Source organism: Pseudopodoces humilis, chromosome 15, assembly GCF_049639895.1.
Source record: "Pseudopodoces humilis isolate 2021_Gansu_Grassland_sample_001 chromosome 15, ASM4963989v1, whole genome shotgun sequence".
NCBI classification, from domain to species: Eukaryota; Metazoa; Chordata; class Aves; order Passeriformes; family Paridae; genus Pseudopodoces; species Pseudopodoces humilis.
The window spans coordinates 10155612-10174883 of NC_142214.1; the positions used below are offsets into that span (position 1 = coordinate 10155612).

General features: G+C 40.9%; 1 protein-coding gene across 6 annotated transcripts in view; it reads right to left on the minus strand.

The window, feature by feature from the left end:
- Window positions 1-19272, minus strand: part of TENM1 (teneurin transmembrane protein 1) — a 313634-nt gene that overhangs the window by 17959 nt on the left and 276403 nt on the right. For all 6 annotated transcript variants that reach the window (XM_014258759.2, XM_088062503.1, XM_088062504.1 and 3 more), the window contains 4 exons: window positions 11979-12345; window positions 9703-10213; window positions 4532-4704; window positions 2044-2279 (listed from right to left, as the gene is read on the minus strand). In XM_014258759.2, coding sequence (XP_014114234.1) covers window positions 2044-2279; window positions 4532-4704; window positions 9703-10213; window positions 11979-12345 — 1287 coding nt within the window. The remainder of the gene's footprint in view (window positions 1-2043; window positions 2280-4531; window positions 4705-9702; window positions 10214-11978; window positions 12346-19272) is intronic.

Here is a 19272-nt window from a genome sequence, read left to right on the forward strand (position 1 = left end):
CTATCCCACCAGGTTCCCTCCAGCCTTGCCCTGACAGCTGTCAGAAAAACAGCGCTAGAGCTCAGTACAGCCACGGGAGTCAGAACAGTCAGGACTGCAGTACAGGCAGCTGGCTTGTTCTTCTGAGCAGGCAGGGACAATTCATAAGTCCTCTTGATCTTGGATAGGTATAAAAAGACATACCTTACAGAAATACGAATGTGATGTTCAAGAGCTATGTTGCTAGTGCATACTTTTAGAAGGACAAAGAATAAAAGACATCAACATACCAAAATTATTCTTATGCTTGTCTTTCACCTTCCATCCTCTCTCTGGATGAAGGGGAAGGGGGAGGAGGAGGAATACATGAGTGGATTTGTCCACCAACAGCCTATTCCAGAGGCAGGTCAATCAGCTGACCTCTGCATACCATGTTGCAACATTTCAATACACATCTTATGCCTCCAGCCAGAATGCATTTAATCCTAAACAATTTGTGAATTTCCTTTGTTTTTTTTTTTGCCAGGCAGTGTTAAAGATCACATAGATAGAAACAGGCGAAAATGCAAAAGAAAGTGCAATCAATTTCAACAACACAAAATACAAACTGCATAATGGTGAAACTCTGCAAGATGAAGTAGTTGTATTAAATAGAATTGTGATAAACAACTAGTCCCTGGCAATGTAAGCAGAATAGACGACTGACTACATCCTTTCTTTATGAGCTTATTACATAAGATACTTGTAGAAAAAAATGCCATACAGTTATTTAAGCACAAAGTCACACAGAAAGCCTCCAACTGAGCAAGCAACATAAGCCAAGGAAGCCAGAGTTTGGATCCTACCATCTTAACATGTTTATCATGGTGCTAAGTTCAGCTACCTCCCCAGACGGGACTAGAGGCCTCACACTAATTTAGAGAGGAAGGAGGCAGAAGATGGGCAAGAAAAACTAAAATAAGTTTTTGCCCACTTGCAATATCCTAAAAAGTAACTGTGACTGTCAAATCTGAACAATGGCATTTCAAACACGTGTTTTACATACAGTATCCAGTCTGGCCAGATCTTACAAGTCTTGCATTTTTGATTGAACAGTTGAAAAGCAAACAGATGGTACACTTCCAAAAAAATCTATAGTATCTCATAATCAAAATGAGTTGGTTTTGATTTTGGTGGTTTTGACAATCCAGAGATTTTAATAATCATATATATATATATTTTCAGAGCTAACAGGTACCTTCATACATAAATCCTATCCAGAAAGGTTGTAGTCAATAACAGAATATTTTTAAGGCAAAAATTCCCAGTTGTACTACTAGTGCAGGCATTTTAAGTGCTATTCATGTGAAAACCAGAACTGATTTAATAAAAAAACCTGTTTAGCAAAGTAGCAATCTCTTTGAGCCATGGTGTTATGTAATTGCATGCTAAATGTTGACCATCTGTCACTGTACTCACAGGTAAAAATAAACCAACGATGCATTGTTAAAGCAAGTCTTTTTTTGAGCTGTGGTGTAACCCAGCCAGAGGGAGTTGGGGGTTTGAGAGCATGTGGCAGAGGGCAGAATTAATACACAGCCTGTCTGAATACACAGGGAGGCTCTACATTGCTCTGAGTCGCAGGAAAAGCACTGGCCAGGACACCCAAAGTGCTTTCTGCAAGAGCCTCTGCCCTGGGCAGCAGCTGGCACCCCTTAGCTCCCCCAGAAAAAAGAGGGTTGATAGATCTGAGAGAGGCAAAATGTGGCTCCAACTTTGCTGTTGTGCCAGAGTTACTACGCACTGTCCTTTGCTCACAGCTTCTTCCAAAGCCATAATTAAGTTCTTAGTTGAAAAAGAAGAGGAAGAAAAGAAGTAATTATGTCTTGAGGTCAAATCTTACAATCAAAATCAAGCAGAGATCAAACATCCCTGCGACTGTTGGAGGAGTTGAGTTTTGAAATTCATGGCTGGGGCCCACCACTGATACAAAATTTTCATTCTTAGAAAGTATAGTATTTCAACATGATTTCAGTTCAATGACTTTCAAAGGGAACACTGCACTTACACAAGAGGAAGCCTTACCCTTAGCCTTCTCTCAAATGTAGAGATATTGCCTTTGGTTTGCTCCCTCCTTTGCCTCCATTCAATGAGATTTGAGTTATGCTCTCCAGGAAGGGAGATATTGCACTTTCCTAATGTGGGGCTGACAACCCCTGCTAGAATGTGAGGTTCCGTGTTAAGCGTGATTTCCATTCCACTGGCAAAGGTGACTCTCAGAGACCCATCTGGGCTGACCCGGTAGATGTTCTGTGTGTTATCTGTCAAAGAACAACAAAAATCAGAGAACAGAGAGAAGTTCAGATCTCCAGATTTATAAACCAAATGTTAGGCGCAACAGGCTGAGTTTGTAACCCCGGGAGGTTACAGACAGCTGAACACAAACTACAGTGTGAGTTTTGCAAGCTGTAACCCCCAGGCCTTCCTAAGTCTGAATAGCTTTTTATTACATTTGGCCTGATGACTTCCATTGTGAAGGTTTCCTGCAGCAGGAATAAAGAATTTTTGCTTTCAGCTTAAAAGTATGTAAAACCATAAGCTGTGTATTGACCACCGATATTGTGATGATTTTAGCAGATCCCAACAGGAAAATGTACTGCTTGAACAACTGCAAGAGTATCTGAGGTCAAACAAGAAAGCTGTTTTCCAAATATCTGGGATGACAGCCAGTCTCCCATTCTGTCCCTTTTCCCTGTGTCATTGTACAAAAAGCTCATCCTCTCCCCATTAGCAGCAGGACCCTGGTTGAGGCACAGGGATGATCAGCCACAAGGCTGAAGCCTGGTGGAACAGACCAACTGGGAAGTGACTGTTGGCAGAAAAATTAATGATCAGCGGTGGCGGCACAGTGAGCAGCTCCAGAGGCCCAGGACTGTGCCACAGAGGGCTGTTAAGGGAGCTGGAGTGACCCAGTACAGCCTTCCTCTCCCCAAAACTACCAGAAGTATGTGGAGGGTCCAGAGCAGGTCTCCACTGACAGTATATGAAGGCAACAGATGCTGGAGCTCCTTTCCCTTGTCTGGGCAGTGTAATTCCTCTTCTGCAGGCAGAGCTGGGCCACACTGTCTGGCATCTGCTCAGGCTGGGATACGGAGGTTCACGCAGCTCAGCTGCCAGGGGGAACTCCAACTTGTTAGTGCTAACATACAAAAGTCTCACCCTTACAGTGAGACTGAACTCACTCCAGCTAGGGAGTATCCAAAGCATCCTTTTTTTTTTAAGCTAGTCCACACAGAAGTAACAGGTCCAGCTCTTGAGATGTGAGTACAAGGAAAACAGTAGGGTATGCCAGAAAGTAAAGATAATTGGATGTAAGGATACCACACCTGACTGGCTGTTCACACAGTGCTTTGTGCTAGTTTCTTAGAGATATGTAAACATGTAAATTATATGAATTTATATGACACATACAATAATAACTAGAGCTGTTAGTTTTTGGCACTGCCTGCTGTGTGCAAGCACTTTCCTGTGACAGACTTTGATAATTTACCAACTTTGAAGCGTTTCAGATTTAAGGACAGACAGATCAGGCAGCAGATGAGGCAGAGAGCAGATGGAGTCACTCGGACAAAGCCTAACAGGTGACAGAACAAAATAATTATTTCTATTTATGCAGTGCTGTCTCTACTACCTAATAGTAAAGAGAAATGAGTGGGTATCTTGTGAGTTCTTCCTAGTTCTTTCTTATAGATCAAAACTTGAGAGAAAGAAAAGTTCTGTGATGTGCTCAGTTAAAAATCTTTTTTCTAACACACCTGGAAAGACATCAGAGAGCTATTTCCCAGCAACTGCTCTCTCAAAGCCTGAACAATCCATTGACAACAAAAAAAAACCAACAAGGACATAAGACCCCAGATCGATTAAACTATGTAAACCAGAACTCTGGTGATAAATCTGCAAAACCTGGAGGAGGACACTGGGGCACTTCCATTAGGTAGAAAGCAGGGGGTTTTTTTGAGATATATGATACTACCAGGGATATACTGTGGTGTCTACAGGGGTTGATTCAAAATCTCATCCCCAAGGCAGCCACCAGCAGAGGTGGGCAACATTCTCCCCCTTCCTACAAGTGCTGTCACCAGGTCATAGAACTACCAGAAAGAACACACAGTATTGGCCAAACAAAGCATTTCAGTGTTAAAACATCAGTGGGACCTGTCTTTCAAGTACATCTTAGAAAAACAAAGCTCAGTGTATTACAGGTTTGCCCAAGTCCTCCAAGCAGAAAGTCCAAGTCTGCTGGAGCAGAAAGTAGCATGTAAAGCCTGGAGACATCAGAGATTTCAATAATTAGATTTTATCCATTGGATTCTTCTAGAAGAAGAAGAATTAACTTGTGGCTTGTTTCTAACTGGTAGCCCAGGAGAATTATAGCTCTTTGTGCTGAAGCAAGGAAGAAACAAATGAACTACTTTTAACACCTTTTTTGGCTGACAGTTTAAAATGCAGTAATGTCTAGGGTTTGAAACAATGATTAGGGAAGAAATAACATGAACAAAAATGCTTTTATTACCTTGTTTTAACGTATATATTGCAGAGGTAGCTGAGAAATTTGTGGCTGTGATCACATTCTCCCTGTTTGAAGTATCAAGTTCCACTCGTGTCAGTTTTTCAACATCACTGTGGAAGCTGCTGACTTCCCCTGTCGGGAAGGTTGCATTGGTCAGGTGGCCGTCAGAGTCATACCTGCAAAATGATGTTAAATAGCCATAAAAACACTACTGCTGTGCAGATACTCCTAAAAGAAGAAAAAGTAGTGAAAAAGTACAAAGCATTTTCAACACTGTGCACTAAGTAAAAAACGTAATTGGTCAATTTAGTAACTCAAAATGCATTCAGTACCTAGTCCAAATGACTGCTTGGAGTCTTTTTCAGTTGTGCTGGATCAAATACAACTGGGAATACTACGAGATGTTACCTACATCACTCAGCCTCTGCCAGAGGTTTCTGTGCTGCTCACAGCTGATTGGGGTTTCCCCCAGTGGGCTGCGATGTAGGAACAAGGCCACTGGAGGTCACTCGGTGGTCAGGCATCCAACTCACCCCTAAAACAGCATTTTTGTATCCGTATGATTAAATATAACCAGTTCTTTCCTTCTGCAACACTTAAAAGATACCTTTTGTCACAGATGTGTGAAGCACATTAATATGAGTGGTGAATGTAAAAAGGGGACGTAAAGCATAACAACAGTGATAAAATTAGATTGAATCTGCAGGAAATAAGTTGCCTACATGGGTTTTGCTCTTGTGTTTTGTTTCCCATGGGTCTACTTAAATCAGCAGGAACTTCTCACCTAGCATCTACAGCACCACATTTCAGTTCACTTAAATTTCATCAGTGCAGAAGAAATTCTTTTAGCTCAAGGTACTTGATTGTTAATCTGGCTATGTTCGAAAAAGTCAATAATTAATTCCAGAGCTCTGAAGCAGCATTTCTAACAGGTCTTTTCAGTTCTACCAACATATTTCTTCTTTCTGATGGTTCACATGGAAACCATCACAGAGTATTGCTTGGTGCTTGATATTGTTTCATCGTAATGCCTCACATCTTAAAAATCTTATTGATGCTGACATGTTTTTATTCACCTAAGACAACTCAGTGATAGTGCAGAGTATTTGCATGAACAAAACCAACTCGTGTTCATAAAACAGAAATTTATCGTGCAGGTATGAAAGCATAATTAAGTTTTCATGTTTTATTAGCTGTTTCCTCTCACAGACCAAACTGGTATATCAGCTGGTGGAACTGCACTGTTGCCAATTAAGCTTTTCCAAATCACATCAGCAGATGATCTGGCTCTGTCCTTCCCTTTAAGGTATTGACATAATTTCTTTAGGATCTTTATTTGACCCTAATTAGTCAGACAAAATCTACATGTCACAAGAAGTATCAGAGAAAAAAAAAAATCAGGATTTTTTGTCTTCCCTCCAATATTAAAAAAAAGTAGAGCAGCTGTTATTTTTCAATTAAACACTGGAGAATGAACTAGGGACCATCTTGTGTTTTTTTGACAAATAAGTTAAAATTAATCGAACATTACATTCAAAATAATCTCTCTCCTTTTCACCTGCCCTTGTATATATTGTATGACTTATTTGCATTCTCTCCTTATGCTGGTTCTGTGCAAGTTGACTGGGTGCCACAGGCAGCGATTAAAATTGACTCAGATCACTACTTTTCATCATTAGAAAACTCCACAAACATCAGGCAGTTATATTTCATTTACTGCTTGATCAGACAGGTATGACAGCTTGGTAGGTTATTTGGATTTGCTACTGTACCACAGAAAATCCCCCAAACCTGCATTTTTAAGGTGCAAATACAGCTGTTTTATTGCAATGTACCTGTGCTCAAGACACAGGATCCATCTTGACTAAGGATCCAGTTCTGCTGCTGATAGTGCTGCTGCTGAGATACAAAACTCCCTGTCTAGCTGAAAATGGGATAAACTGTTCCTGGCTGGCTGGCCAGATAGGTGCTGACTTGTAATGAGACCCAAACACACACCAGAGGCCTCTCACTCATGCATATGGTCCCTCTGACTTCAAGGAGGACATGCAGAAGAGTGTCTCAGTATTGATTTCACAGCATGATCATCTAAAGGGTTTTTTTTACTTTCCAATTGCTCCAAGAAACTCAGCCCTCTGTACAGGTTCTGTCATCTTCCACATGATGAATAGCAGTACACTGGGACTCAGCTCCTGCAATGTCCTACCCATACTAATAGAGGTGGAATCATGACATATTTCTTTATGTTAATTTGGGGCTCAGTTATGCCACTGTTAATCATGTCAGTGACCATTTAATCACGCAAATAATTGCATTGATTTCAGTACTCACATGAGGAAGTGCTCACCAGTTTTTGAAATGCACACATGGGGATATTGCTTCACAATCCATTTGCATTTCTATGTGTAGCGCAGTTAAGAGTTATATCATTTCAAAGGGAAAGAGGTCTAATTAATTTTTTCAGAGAGAGTTGTTTCTTGCAGGTGTTTTCTTGTCCTTGATTTAATAGAGGCCCATTGCTTCCCCTCCCCTTTTACAGCTTTAATGACACAATATTAAAAGAAATCTAGATGACTTAAAATTGTACATTAGCTATAATTGTATGCAAGAGGTCTTTCAGCACTTCAGTTCCATCAGATTAGAGTAGATGGATGACAAGTACTTTTGTAGGTGGTTCTCTACCTCTTAATAATTTCCCTCTGCGAGTGAATCTGACATACAGGTAGATGTTCTGAACAGGTCATTATCTTTGCTCATATTCCCAAGTATGTGTGATGTGTTGTTAAACAAACCCATCCCTATTTCAGCTTCACAGTGCCATGGGTTGAACTTTTGGATGTGAAAGCAAATCTAGCTTAAGCACAGAAGATGACTTCATGCAATTTGGAAGTTCCAATTATCATTGATGCTCACAAGCAATTCATATATATAAATAAACCCTTCAAAAAATTCTAACTTTCAAACTGAAACTGGCTGTCAGCACAGAATGTGACCTCCCTGGAAAACAGTATTTGGGTAAAAGACAACTAAAGCCATCACAGCCCTATTCATGGCAGCAGGTGAGCAGCATCTCCTGAAAGCACAAATGTTCAGCACAGAGGTGCTTACAGCCCACTGCCCCTCTGACTGGAGCAGATCAGGTGACATTCTGTGTTTCAGTCATTGAGGAATTTGTAATGTATCATGAAAATTACTTCAGATATTGGATTGAACATAAATATTAATGACATGATTTTATTTAATTGACATTATTTAATTTTGTTGCTGTTTTTGTAATGCTAAAGTTGTAATTATGTTACTTTTCCTTGACTGATGTAAGCTGGCAGGAATGTGTGATCATGCAAAGCCTGGACAACTCAAAGCATTGGTGAGGACAGTGTTACCCAGCCTGCAGTTAAAGCTGGGGAAGTACGTTAAACTGTATAATTTAGCAGAATTTCTTTGTGTTAACCATATACATCATATAAATCCTTCCAGGCACAGGTACTTCATGAATAGATCTGTACTACATACAGCGGGAGGCGCTTGTAAGCAGGTAAAGTCCTTTAAAAGATCTTTCAACACTTGAGCCGTACTTTAAAAAGAGGAAAAAGCAATAGTTGTGTGAAACGGTTTATGCTCAATGTCAGTGGGACAGAGTAAGAATGTCAGGACTGAAAGGCACATGACTAAAAATATTCTGCTCTCCCATGCTCTAACAATCAAGGCCTTGCTACAAGGCCTGCTGTTCAGCATTTTAATAGACATGACTTGGAGCTACTCTAAAGGCTCTTTGAAAGTGTCATTGGTCCGTGGCCTGGACTGACACCATCATCAAGTGGGGATATAAATGGCTAACTCTGAGCACTGAAATTATTAAAAAGAACCATACATACATTTACAGTCAGTTCTGTTTATAAAAGGTGACTCTGATCAGTGTTTGAACAGTGCCAGGGTAACAGTGAGCTTTGTGCTGTTGCAAGAGAGTTTAAATTTCCATCAATAGATGTTTGATAATGATAACTGAATCAGGAAGATCCTGTATGCTTTTGTTTTCCCATGTACTGTAAAAAAGGCCCTCTCTAATGGCTTATACTTATGCCCACCCTATTAATTTAGTCTTTGGCAAAATAATAGAGAACAGGATGAAGAAACATCCTGCTGAATAAAAATCCACATACTAGGTAGCACTTTCTCTGCTTTTATCCTACTTTTGTTTGAAGAAATTGTAGTTCTAAAAACCTGTAATGACAGGGACACAACTACCTCTCCAGGTGACTCAGGCAGTAACTCCCTTCCTATCAATGTGTTTTTTGTTCCAATCTCACCCGGACCATTTTCATTTTAATTTTGGGACATGAACTCCTACGTTCCACAGAAATCAGGCACCATTATCCTCCTTAAGGACTCTGAACTAGGAACATGATTTCCATCCAGCACTTATTGCATCCTCCAACAGGGATTATGACAATTAATTATGAATAATCAGAAATCCGGATACAACACACCTCTTTATAAATCAAAAATGAACTTTCTCTTGGGTTGTTCTTTCTCTGGGACCAGATTGGGATGTTCTGACTCCATCTTTTACTGCCTTGTCTTGCTTTTTAGAAGTTCTGTCAATGGTCTTGTTTATGAAGCCTTTCCTACTCCCCTTATATATAGGCTTTTGCTATAACATATCCTTTTGCTATTATATATCTTTACCTCTGCTGATAGTGACAAGCTCACTCTTGTCTTTGAATATTCCTTCCACTGAGATTCTAAATTTTCTTTGCAACACTCCCTTCTCTGATGAGTATGCTAATTTTCCCCTTTTTGCCCTCCTCAGGAATTTGCAAATTCCTGACTCATATCACAACTTCCCTGTACCACTTAAGTTACAAAAAAAAAAATCATATTTTCATTTAGAGAAACAGATTCACAACAAGAAAGAGCAAATGAAGTGTAATTTCAGGCAATTTCTGCTGTACTTAACAGGCACAGTGCACAGAGCATTTACATATGACAAGTTTAAGCACCTAAGAAATGACAGTGCTTTGTTTTAAAAGCTTGTGCAACAAAACTGCTTTTCCTGTCTCACACAGTGTTAGTAGGAGGGTTTCTTTTTAAATGACTAGAACTAACTAAAAAAAGTTTCAGTGCTCATTTAAAATAGGCTTCCTTGCACTAGGCATTTAATGGCATGGACTTACTCATACACAGTTGTCCATCCGTTTTCATCACTCTTGGTTGCTAAAAGCCCCGTGTTTCCAGGATATGTCATAAGGGCTAGGTTGTAGCCTTGGGCATACACCCTTTTCAGAACCCCATTGCTACTTATGGTGAGCCAGTAGACCTGGCCCCCCGGCACCACGACCCACAGGGGCAGCCCGCTCGTGTCCCTGCGGATGTGAACCGAGTTCCCGTTGCTGCTGGTGATGGTGCCAACATCCCCCTCCCCACTGTAGGAGAAGTTGTAGATGTAGTCCCTGGTGATGAGGTTGAGCGTGTGCAGGTGGGTGCCGTTGATGGTGAACTGGTAGAGCTCCTGGTCAGCAGGTGAGGCGATCTCGTACAGATTGGTGTCGCTGAGGTGAGCCTTGTTCCGGCTCACGGCGCGGATGCGCACGTTGCCCAGGTCTGCCACGTACAGCGTGTCATCGGGAGACACTGCTAGGGAAGAAGGTGCTTTCAGCTTCGCATTTTTGGCATATCCACCATCACCTGGAGGAGAAACGGTAATTTTAGCAATCTCTAATGTCCTTGTTTAAGCTGATCCCCTAAGCCTGACACACTGCTTCTCCTCAGTATCATTTACAGGTCAATAAAACAATATCCTCTTCCAACTAATTAAATCCCTATTATCCAAGGTTGGTACAATTCTAAATTCTCACTGAATTACAATTCTCACTGAAGACAAACAGGAATATAAATTATCTAATTTACAGCATTTTTGCTGAGTCCCAAACCCTGCTGTTAAGGAAAGCTTTAATGCAGAATTATGAAAGAAAAGACCATGATACCTGACATTTCATTCCCTACTTAAAGTCTGTTGGCATGTTGTTAAAGTAGAATTGTGTTGTAAACAAAAAGAAAATAAAACCCAGTAATTCAACTAAAATGACACTGAAAGAAAGATTAGTTTATAGTTATTAAAAACTCAACACTACAGGAAAACAAAATCAGAACAGTAGCCAAGAAGTGCCTTGAGAAACAATCCCTTTCAATATCTCTTGACAATTTACTTTGGTTACGCTTGGTTTGTGTCATTTAAGGTTTCAAAAGGATTTTAGCATTATTGTGGGCTGTATGTGTCTATCAAAATGAGTTTACATGAGCAGAATTTTCTGTAACTAGAAAGAAAGCATATTAAACCTCACTCTTAGGGAAAACCACATTATTGTGTGTACTGCTCTCCTCCTGACTGAGACGTGAAATTACTGAAGTGTTTGGGCATGCTTCCTTGGAAATGGAAAAATCAGTGGATCTTTCTGCCAAGCTGACCCCACCTTTCACCAAACCAGGCTGGCACAAACATTAGATTTGCCACAGTTTTTTAACTTTTCAGCACTGAGAGTAGTTTTCCCCAGTAGGAATCCTGTCCGGAATTCTGTTCCTCACTGGTCTCCTGCAGCCACCACTAAAGCTGGCAACACCTGGCAATGCACAGGAGACTTTGATTATCATTACAATGCTGGGTTAGCAACCCACCTTCTCTGGAAGACCATTTGCATTTTTTCCTCTCCGTTCTCGACATACTTAATGCTTTCTTGTCAGTAATTAACCTTTTACTTGAAATGAGAGGCTTAAGAATTATGATGACATTATTATGGAGCTGAACATGGTGGTTCTTAGAGATGTCAAGATGGCAACATACTGCACACCTCTGTACGGGAATGCTGCCCTTTGTCCCATTATGTTTTTATGAAATAAGAGAGCCACTCTTTGTTCTGGTGCAGGCAGGGGAGAGTGGCTCTACTGCTGAGAATGTCTAGAAGTGCACTGCAGGCCTGGCACTGGCTGTTCCAATTTAAAACACACAAAGAAGAAGAAATTCCGCACACTATATGTTTGCACCATTTTTCTGGTGATGCAGCAAGACATGAGTGATGAGAAGGCATAAGCTGGTGTGTTGATATGAAGCCCCTCTGTTCCAGTAGCATTTAGGTACAATTTGGTACCATCTTCAACAGGGGCAAATGCAGCTGGCACAGCAAGCCAGATTTGGAAATAATTCTGAATAGCGTGTAATCACTGTATCAAAAGAGAAAAAGCTAGGACCATCCCGAAGTTCCTCCAGTGGAAACGGAAGACTCACATCTCAGAAGTCAATGGATTAAATTCACAAAGATCTGCTGATAAGGTTTTGGGCTTTTCAAGGAAACGGAATCACTGCTTGTCTCTCCTTCCCCTTGTTACTTTGCTGATCTGCAGCTTTATCAGAGAACCTCAACACATAACAGACAGGAAATAACAAGCATCTCTTTACCTGAAAAACAATCACAATTAGGATCAATCTTGCAGTCACAGTCTGATGGGGCTCCAGCAATAATAGAAATTTCACCGTTGGTTGTGACCTGCTGGATACGGTTGATTTTCCTTTCATCCGTCTCTGCGATGTAGAGGATTCCACTGTGGGACACAGCGATGGCCCTGGCTGACTCCAGGGTGGAATGGATGGCCACCTTGCTCACCAGGAAGTGGTCAATGCCGGGCACCTGGCAGTGTATGGGGCGCCCTGCAATAATCCGCACACGCCTGTTCTCAGAGATCTGCAGGACAATGTTGTTGTCCAGGACATACAGTGAATTGTCTAGAGGGTTCACTGTGAGGTCTGTTGGCCACTCTAACCGCACCTGGAAAAAACATTAAGAGGAAAGCAGGGAGAAAAAATGGAAAAAGAATGATTAGGGCAGTATGGCAGTTTTATTCAACCATCTCTGATCACATCATCAAGTCATCTGGCAGATTCTCTCAGCACTGCTTCTCTAGTACCTTTAATTAGGTTTGGAACAAGCATACTCTTTTCTGAGGTCCCACTTCAGTCAGTGTGGAACAAAATTTGCTTCGAAAAGAAATTTAGCATCCTCTGAGAGGTATTTGCACAAGTCCATTAAAACAGGAACTTTATTATACCTATGCAGTCATGCAAATAAAAACACACACTTCATGTCATGCAACTTCAGCCAGAAAATTTTCTAGGTCTGAATGTTATTGTTCCAAGGTTGCAGTCAATGCTGGCAGAGTGGAAAACAGTGAGAGGTTGTCAATGTCATAACACTTTAATTGCCTGTTAGCACAAAAGGAAAATGACATACTGGAAGGGTAGGACACATTTCCACTATTTATTTACTAAGCAAGAAATGTTAATAAGACTTATATGCCACAAGAAATATAAGCTTAATACTTTGTAACAAAATAATACACCAATGTATCATACTTTGTATGATAATGTAGCCAAGCATAATTATTTATAATGATTTTGCTTTGTGAATTCATTATTTCAGTCATGGATTAAGTAAATTCGTCATACTTAAGGGGTAACTTCTTGCCTTTCTCCATGCAGGTGAGAATGACAACCAAAGGAAGTATCAAACCAAGCTGGAAGATGACCTCACTCATCTGATACCTTTTGCACTGTGATCCAGAGGAATCAAACATGCTTCAAATTAAAAGTGGGGCTGCCTGTCAACCCAAAAGGCAACCAGTACACACAGGCTGCTGATTACAGCATGTGTTGGCCAGGGCTTCAAACTCCTTCTGCCGAGAAAGGCAGCACAAGATTGCTGAACTGGGAAACAACAACAACAACAGAGCAGGCTGGTCCCTCTCCCCAGAGCATGGCCAGTGGAGGATTTGGACTCCAGGTTGTCTCTGGAAAAGTCAGAAAACAACTGAGCCCCTGAGACTGTGAGAAATCACATTTTTGTCTGTCTCAGGATGCTTTACTTGTTATCCTTCATGAAGAGCTGGCTGCATTTATCTGAGTGGAATTTTTCTGGTTTAAATATTTCAATCATCAGAAGACAATAATTACCAGCCTAAAATGTAAATGTTTTATATGCTTTATATGTCACAGAAGCTTTTGCTATTTCACTTACTGATTTTGATGCTGTTTTTGCTCATTTTCCCACTATGCTAATTAAAAGCACTATGAATGTAGAGACTGCTGATGCTAACACAATGCTCAGCACTGAGGAATACCATATGGTGGAGTGTGTGGCCATCACTAGCCACCTGCTTGCCTGGGGTCAGCTTGGCAGCTAGGCTGGAGGCCAAGTCTCTCCCTTTCTCAAGCAGCAGTATTTCTTGAATAATCTCATTTCCAGAAGTGCACTGTTGGTTTGGTATCTGATGTTTTAATAATGTGAGGGCACTGCGGCTGCCGTGTCTCATCCTGCATGGTTACCACACAATTACGAAGGTTCACAGAGCAATCCAAATCCTCCTTGTGCCCAGTCCTTTTGACCAGACAGCATCATAACTGGCATCAAGAGTAATGCTGTTGGGCTCAAGATTTCTTCTGAACCAGGTGGTTGAGTCCTTCCAAATGATGCTGAATGTGATGAGGCAGTTGGAAACAGATTCCTCTCATAACAATGCTAATTTCTGTGCACATGTGACTGCCTGGGTTCCACCCACTGCTCTGAGGCTGGTTTGCACACCACTCTTAGCTCCTGCTTCAGCTGAGAGTTCACGGGGACACAAATAAAACTCTTCACTTAACTGAAAAATCTCTACATGGCTTTCTCGAGGAAGCTTGGAAAAAAACGTATTTGCAATGCACCTTTTAATGCAGAATAATTGTTTTTTCTACCAAAGTAGATGGATTAATTTTAATGGCAATAGACACCTTCAACTTTACGGGCCTCCACAGATGGCATTGCTGTAAAAATAATCTTTGATTAACTGTAACTAGATTATTCACAATTACAAATCTGGGACAAAACCATCTATTTTACCATAATGACCTTGCCTAGTACCTGCCATGTTTTGATAGCTGGTTTTCTCTTATGGATCAGCTATACTGCCTTTGCCCAGAAAATAATGTGATTTTCTCCCACTGTGAAGGTATGTGTGGTGTTCTGCAGATAAACAGGGACTAGTTTTGTCCTAAACAACTTTTTCTCTGGTTTATTTGAGGCTGATTTGGTTTACTGAGATAGAAGAAACTCATATGCAGCTGCACATTTCACTTGAAGCAATGTGCCTAAAGCTTAACAGCTGTTAACTGCAAGCATATTTGCTTTCATACTGCTCATATCTGTAAAATTAGCTGCAGTGAGGTAAAAATAAATAAAATTTTAGTCGGAAACATCTCAACAATTTTTGTTCCTACACCAGAACTGCTACCCAGCTCTCTGCTCTGCAAAGCTAACTGAAGGTCATTCCTACAGGTTCCCTTTTGTGGTTTAAAGCAGTCATGGATGGTTTATCCATGGTTAAATTTCATCTGAAATATTAAAGGTAGGATACACCTGTCTGGAGACTGCAGCATAAAAACCAACTGCTGCACACTGCAAGCTTATGCTGGTGAAATTGGAGGAGGAAAAATGGTGAAATAGGTAAATAGATAATGGTAAAATCAAACATACACAATAACACAAATCACTGAGCATTCCTAATCTGAACAAGAATTTTACAGACTTAGAAATAATCTGCACTGTTCTTGTCAGGATTAGCTTTCATGACATCTTAAACTGGTGTAAGACGTGACTGCTGCTGTCCCACTCCATCCCTTCTCCCAGTGCAGTCCCCAGCAGCAAGGCCAGCTTGTGTGTTCCTACAGAGAGCAGGTTCAGGACAGTTTGCTGGCAAAAAACTAATCACCTAAATCAGTTTAAGCTGAAGTGTAACTGCACCCTCAGGTTCACTGTTACCTTGAAAAGTCACTGGTTGTTTACTTCTTGTTAAACCAAGCTGCCCTCTGGCAGTTCTGTGACCAAACCATCAGTTGTGTTTCATTCAAAGGCAATAAATATATTACAGAGAAGCACCTCGATTTTCATCTGACACCACTGTGTCTACTACAAAATTTTTCAAGACAAAACCTCAGTGAAGAGTTAGAATATTAAATCAGTTAATATATCTTTAAATTTGAAGCAGTACTTCAGAAGTCTGTGTAAAAAAGTCCTTTTCCAAATATGTATATGTTTTTGTAAGTCTAAATTGGGCCAATTCCAAGCATTTTTTCTTATATTCAATGGGGATTTTTTTTTTGAGCAGTGACCAGAAATGGCATTGCTGATTATCCCATGATAAACAACCAGCCAGGGTTTGTTTACTCTTCACAGACTGAAATTTTCAGGTGACAATTCTGGTTTGGTTCATGGGAGACTGAGTATATACAATGGAAATCACTGACAAAACAAGTGAACCCTTGAGCAATGAGACTTTTTGCATGTAAGTATTAATATGTCAGCTTTTCTGGGAATTCAACATTTAACTGTCAACATAAAGACTCCAGCTATATCTAATAATCCATCTCTGGTTTGAGAAGTGCAAAATTAACACCCACCAGTCTGGCTTTCTAATACATTTTTTCATGTCAAGTGTTCTGGAAAACACAAAGTGCACTAAGGTGGCTTTAGTTTAAATGAATTTTCATTGTGAGATCTCACCATGGGCTGCAACACAGGCTACAAAGGAATCTCTGCTCCAGCACCTAGAGCATCTCCTCCTCCATCCTCATTGACCTGTCTGTCTGCAAAGCTGTTCCTCTCACATATTCTCACTCCTCTCTCTTGAGGAGATTTTTTTCTCCTTCTTAGATGCATTATCCCCGAAGTGTCACCACTGCTGCTAATGCCTTGGCCAGCATTGGGTCCATCTTGGTGCCAGGTGGCCTTGGATCCACTGGACATGGGGGCTTCTCACAGAAGCCATACCTGCATCCCTCTGCTAACACAAACCTTGCCACACAAACCCACTCCATTTTCCCACAGCAAAGCTTGACAAATAAATTAGTAGTGTGAGTTTTTCTGCCCAGTGGCACTGCTAGGAGAATCCACACATACACTTAACCATACGTGCCTGAGGAGGTACACACATCCATGGGTTAGTTTGTGAAGAACACTGCTTCACTTTTGGTTTTGAACATATGGATAAAACTTTCTGCACATTTTGCTTGACATTTGATAGCTGAGCCGTTTTTGGTACTGTTTTAAACAAATCATATCAAACAATTTATACTGTTCATATCAAACTAAGACAAGTAAAGAGCAAAAAATTTATTCTTGTCTGCAAATACCAGTTTCAAGAGCTTAACTGTTTGGTTGTGGGGGTAAATTTTACTGGGATAAGTTTTATTTATCATGGATTAAAAGAAGCTGCATAAATCCCTAGAAAGACTCCACCATTGCTTTGATTTCTTGCCATGCATTGCTTGTTTATTTTGATTCAATTTCATGTAGTAGCATGAAATTCATGCCAAATTTTTTCTGATAGTCCTGACTGATGGATTACTTCCTATCTGTGCTGCTCAGCTTCAAGCACTTCTGTTTATGCTGCCTCTGCCTTTCTTCAGCTCTAGGATATGCACTTGAAGACCTGCTCATGGCCTCTTCTGTATTTCTCTTTTTCTGCTAACTTCCATTTTTTAATCTCCTTTTTATTTATCCTAAGAGTCACAGAATATCCTGAGAGGGCAGGACCCGCATTTATCGAGTCCAACTCCTTACCTTGCATAGCACAACCCCAAAAATCACACCATGTGCCTGAGGACATTATCCAAATGCTCCTTGAACTCTATCAGACTTGGTGCTATGAACACTTCCCTGTTCCAGTGCCCAACTACCCTCTGGGGGAAGAACCTTTTCCTAATATCCAACCTAAGTCTCCCCTGACACAGATTTATGCCATTCCCATGGGTCCTATTTATACCCCAGATGTTGTTTCCAGGCCAAACCCTTTTATTCACTATTTATTCTAAATAGCATTTTTCTCTCTTCCTGCCTAAACCCTTCTTTCTCCTTCCTCCTAGAAAAGAAGTGGCTCCAAGGAAGGACTCACACAGGTAGGCCATTAGGAGTGAGCCAGTAGTTCACAAGGCTGAAGGAGACTGGTTCTGCTTCCCTGAACTCTTCACAGGATGTCTCACTAAATATATTTCTCTCTATTTTTTTCCCGTTGACAATCACGTATATTTTTTCATCATTTTCTGTCAGTTTGCTCTCACTCTGGGCTCTTCCTTTTGTTGGCACTGACACTGTCAGCTCCTCATGTCAGCTTTGCTCCTTTTTTAATGGCACATGGCAACACAATTCAGGTCCTGTGGTTTGACACTGGGGAACCCTTCCCTATGGTGGGATTACAGCCTCAACCCATGCTGGAGGAGCCTTTGTGTCTCCTGCTTTCGATGCTTCATAGTATAAAATCCAGAATTTTACAGTTCAGCTGTAGCAGTCCCTGGCCTAGACTTCACAAATGTTGCTCTCTGCACTCACTGGTCCCCAGTGAAAAACCCAAATAAATGAGTTTTACAGCTTAATGGCTGCTGTTTTCTACCCTGGGCTGGGAAAGCAGCTGGGGCACATTACAGACTCAGAGGTCTGAGGCCACCAGTTCTCCAGGATCTTGGCTTAGAGAGTCTCCCTGCCAACCTGCTTTTGCTGTCAATTATTTCCAGCTGATGAGGGACCTGCTGCAGGAATAGGAAGGAAAGGCACTGCTTTAACAGTTTTCACTGCTTGTCTTTGCTTCACTTGCCACAAGACTTGCTGTGCTCTCATTTCCCAGCTCTCTTCTTCTGAAGTTCTGAAGCAATAAAAAATAAAAAGAAATTATGAAACCATAATTTCTTGTTATTTTTTACTGCTTCACAACTTCAAAGACTGTATCTGGGGTCTAGTAAATCGACAGGAAAAGTTGATTTCTATGGGGACGGTTTTCAAATCATCTTTATTTAACAATAGAGGGAATATTATCGAGCGTCACATAAGCACACTGACTATGAAAATCAATGGGACTTAGATTGCTAAGCCATTTAAGTCTGTTTAAACATGGTACCCGTGGTTTACGCAGGCTATGAAAGAAACACTTTGTTAAGTGCCCAGAAGGAATTTATAAAGTATTTAGAACAGACTGGTACCTCTGAGAGGAGGAATCTTAGACTCTTCAATTAAAGTATCTCAAAATAGACCATGAATTTGAATCTAACCCAAACATGTCTCCAGTGCTGGAGTGGGAATAGATGTCCTCCAAACATGCTGCTGCAGGTAATTTGCACAGCCAAAAGGAGGGAATGGGACCAGGTGGAAATCTAGCTAATAACAGGACTGGCTCCGTTCTGCCTCACTTTGTAACTCACAGTTCCAGGTCCTGGGGCTTGTCAGACAAGATGGCCCAAAAGTGGGGTTGCATAAATCTTGAGTTTTGGCTTCATCTCTCTGTTTTGGGCTCAGAAATTCTGGATACAGAAAGCCAGTGTGCTGCCAATGCAGATAAGGTGAAAGGAGTATCTGGAAAAGCTTTAATTGAGACAGTAATTAAGAGCTGTTTTTGAGAACAGTGAGGGGCTGGACCTAGCATGCTATTGTGTCTTTTGTTTCCAATAACTGCTGAGGTTCATAAAAGCCTGAATCATCTGGCCTGAAAACTAAGAGGATGAAAGGATACATAAAATGAAATTTCCAAAACTGAAAAAGGCAACCCCCCTGCCTTTCAGCAACACCAGCCACTGTGAATATATCTATCACCCAAATACTCAGACTCTTCCCTGAATTCTGAGTCAAGCGCAAAATGAAAATTTAAATTAAATTATTGAAATGAAAACTTCCTGCAGA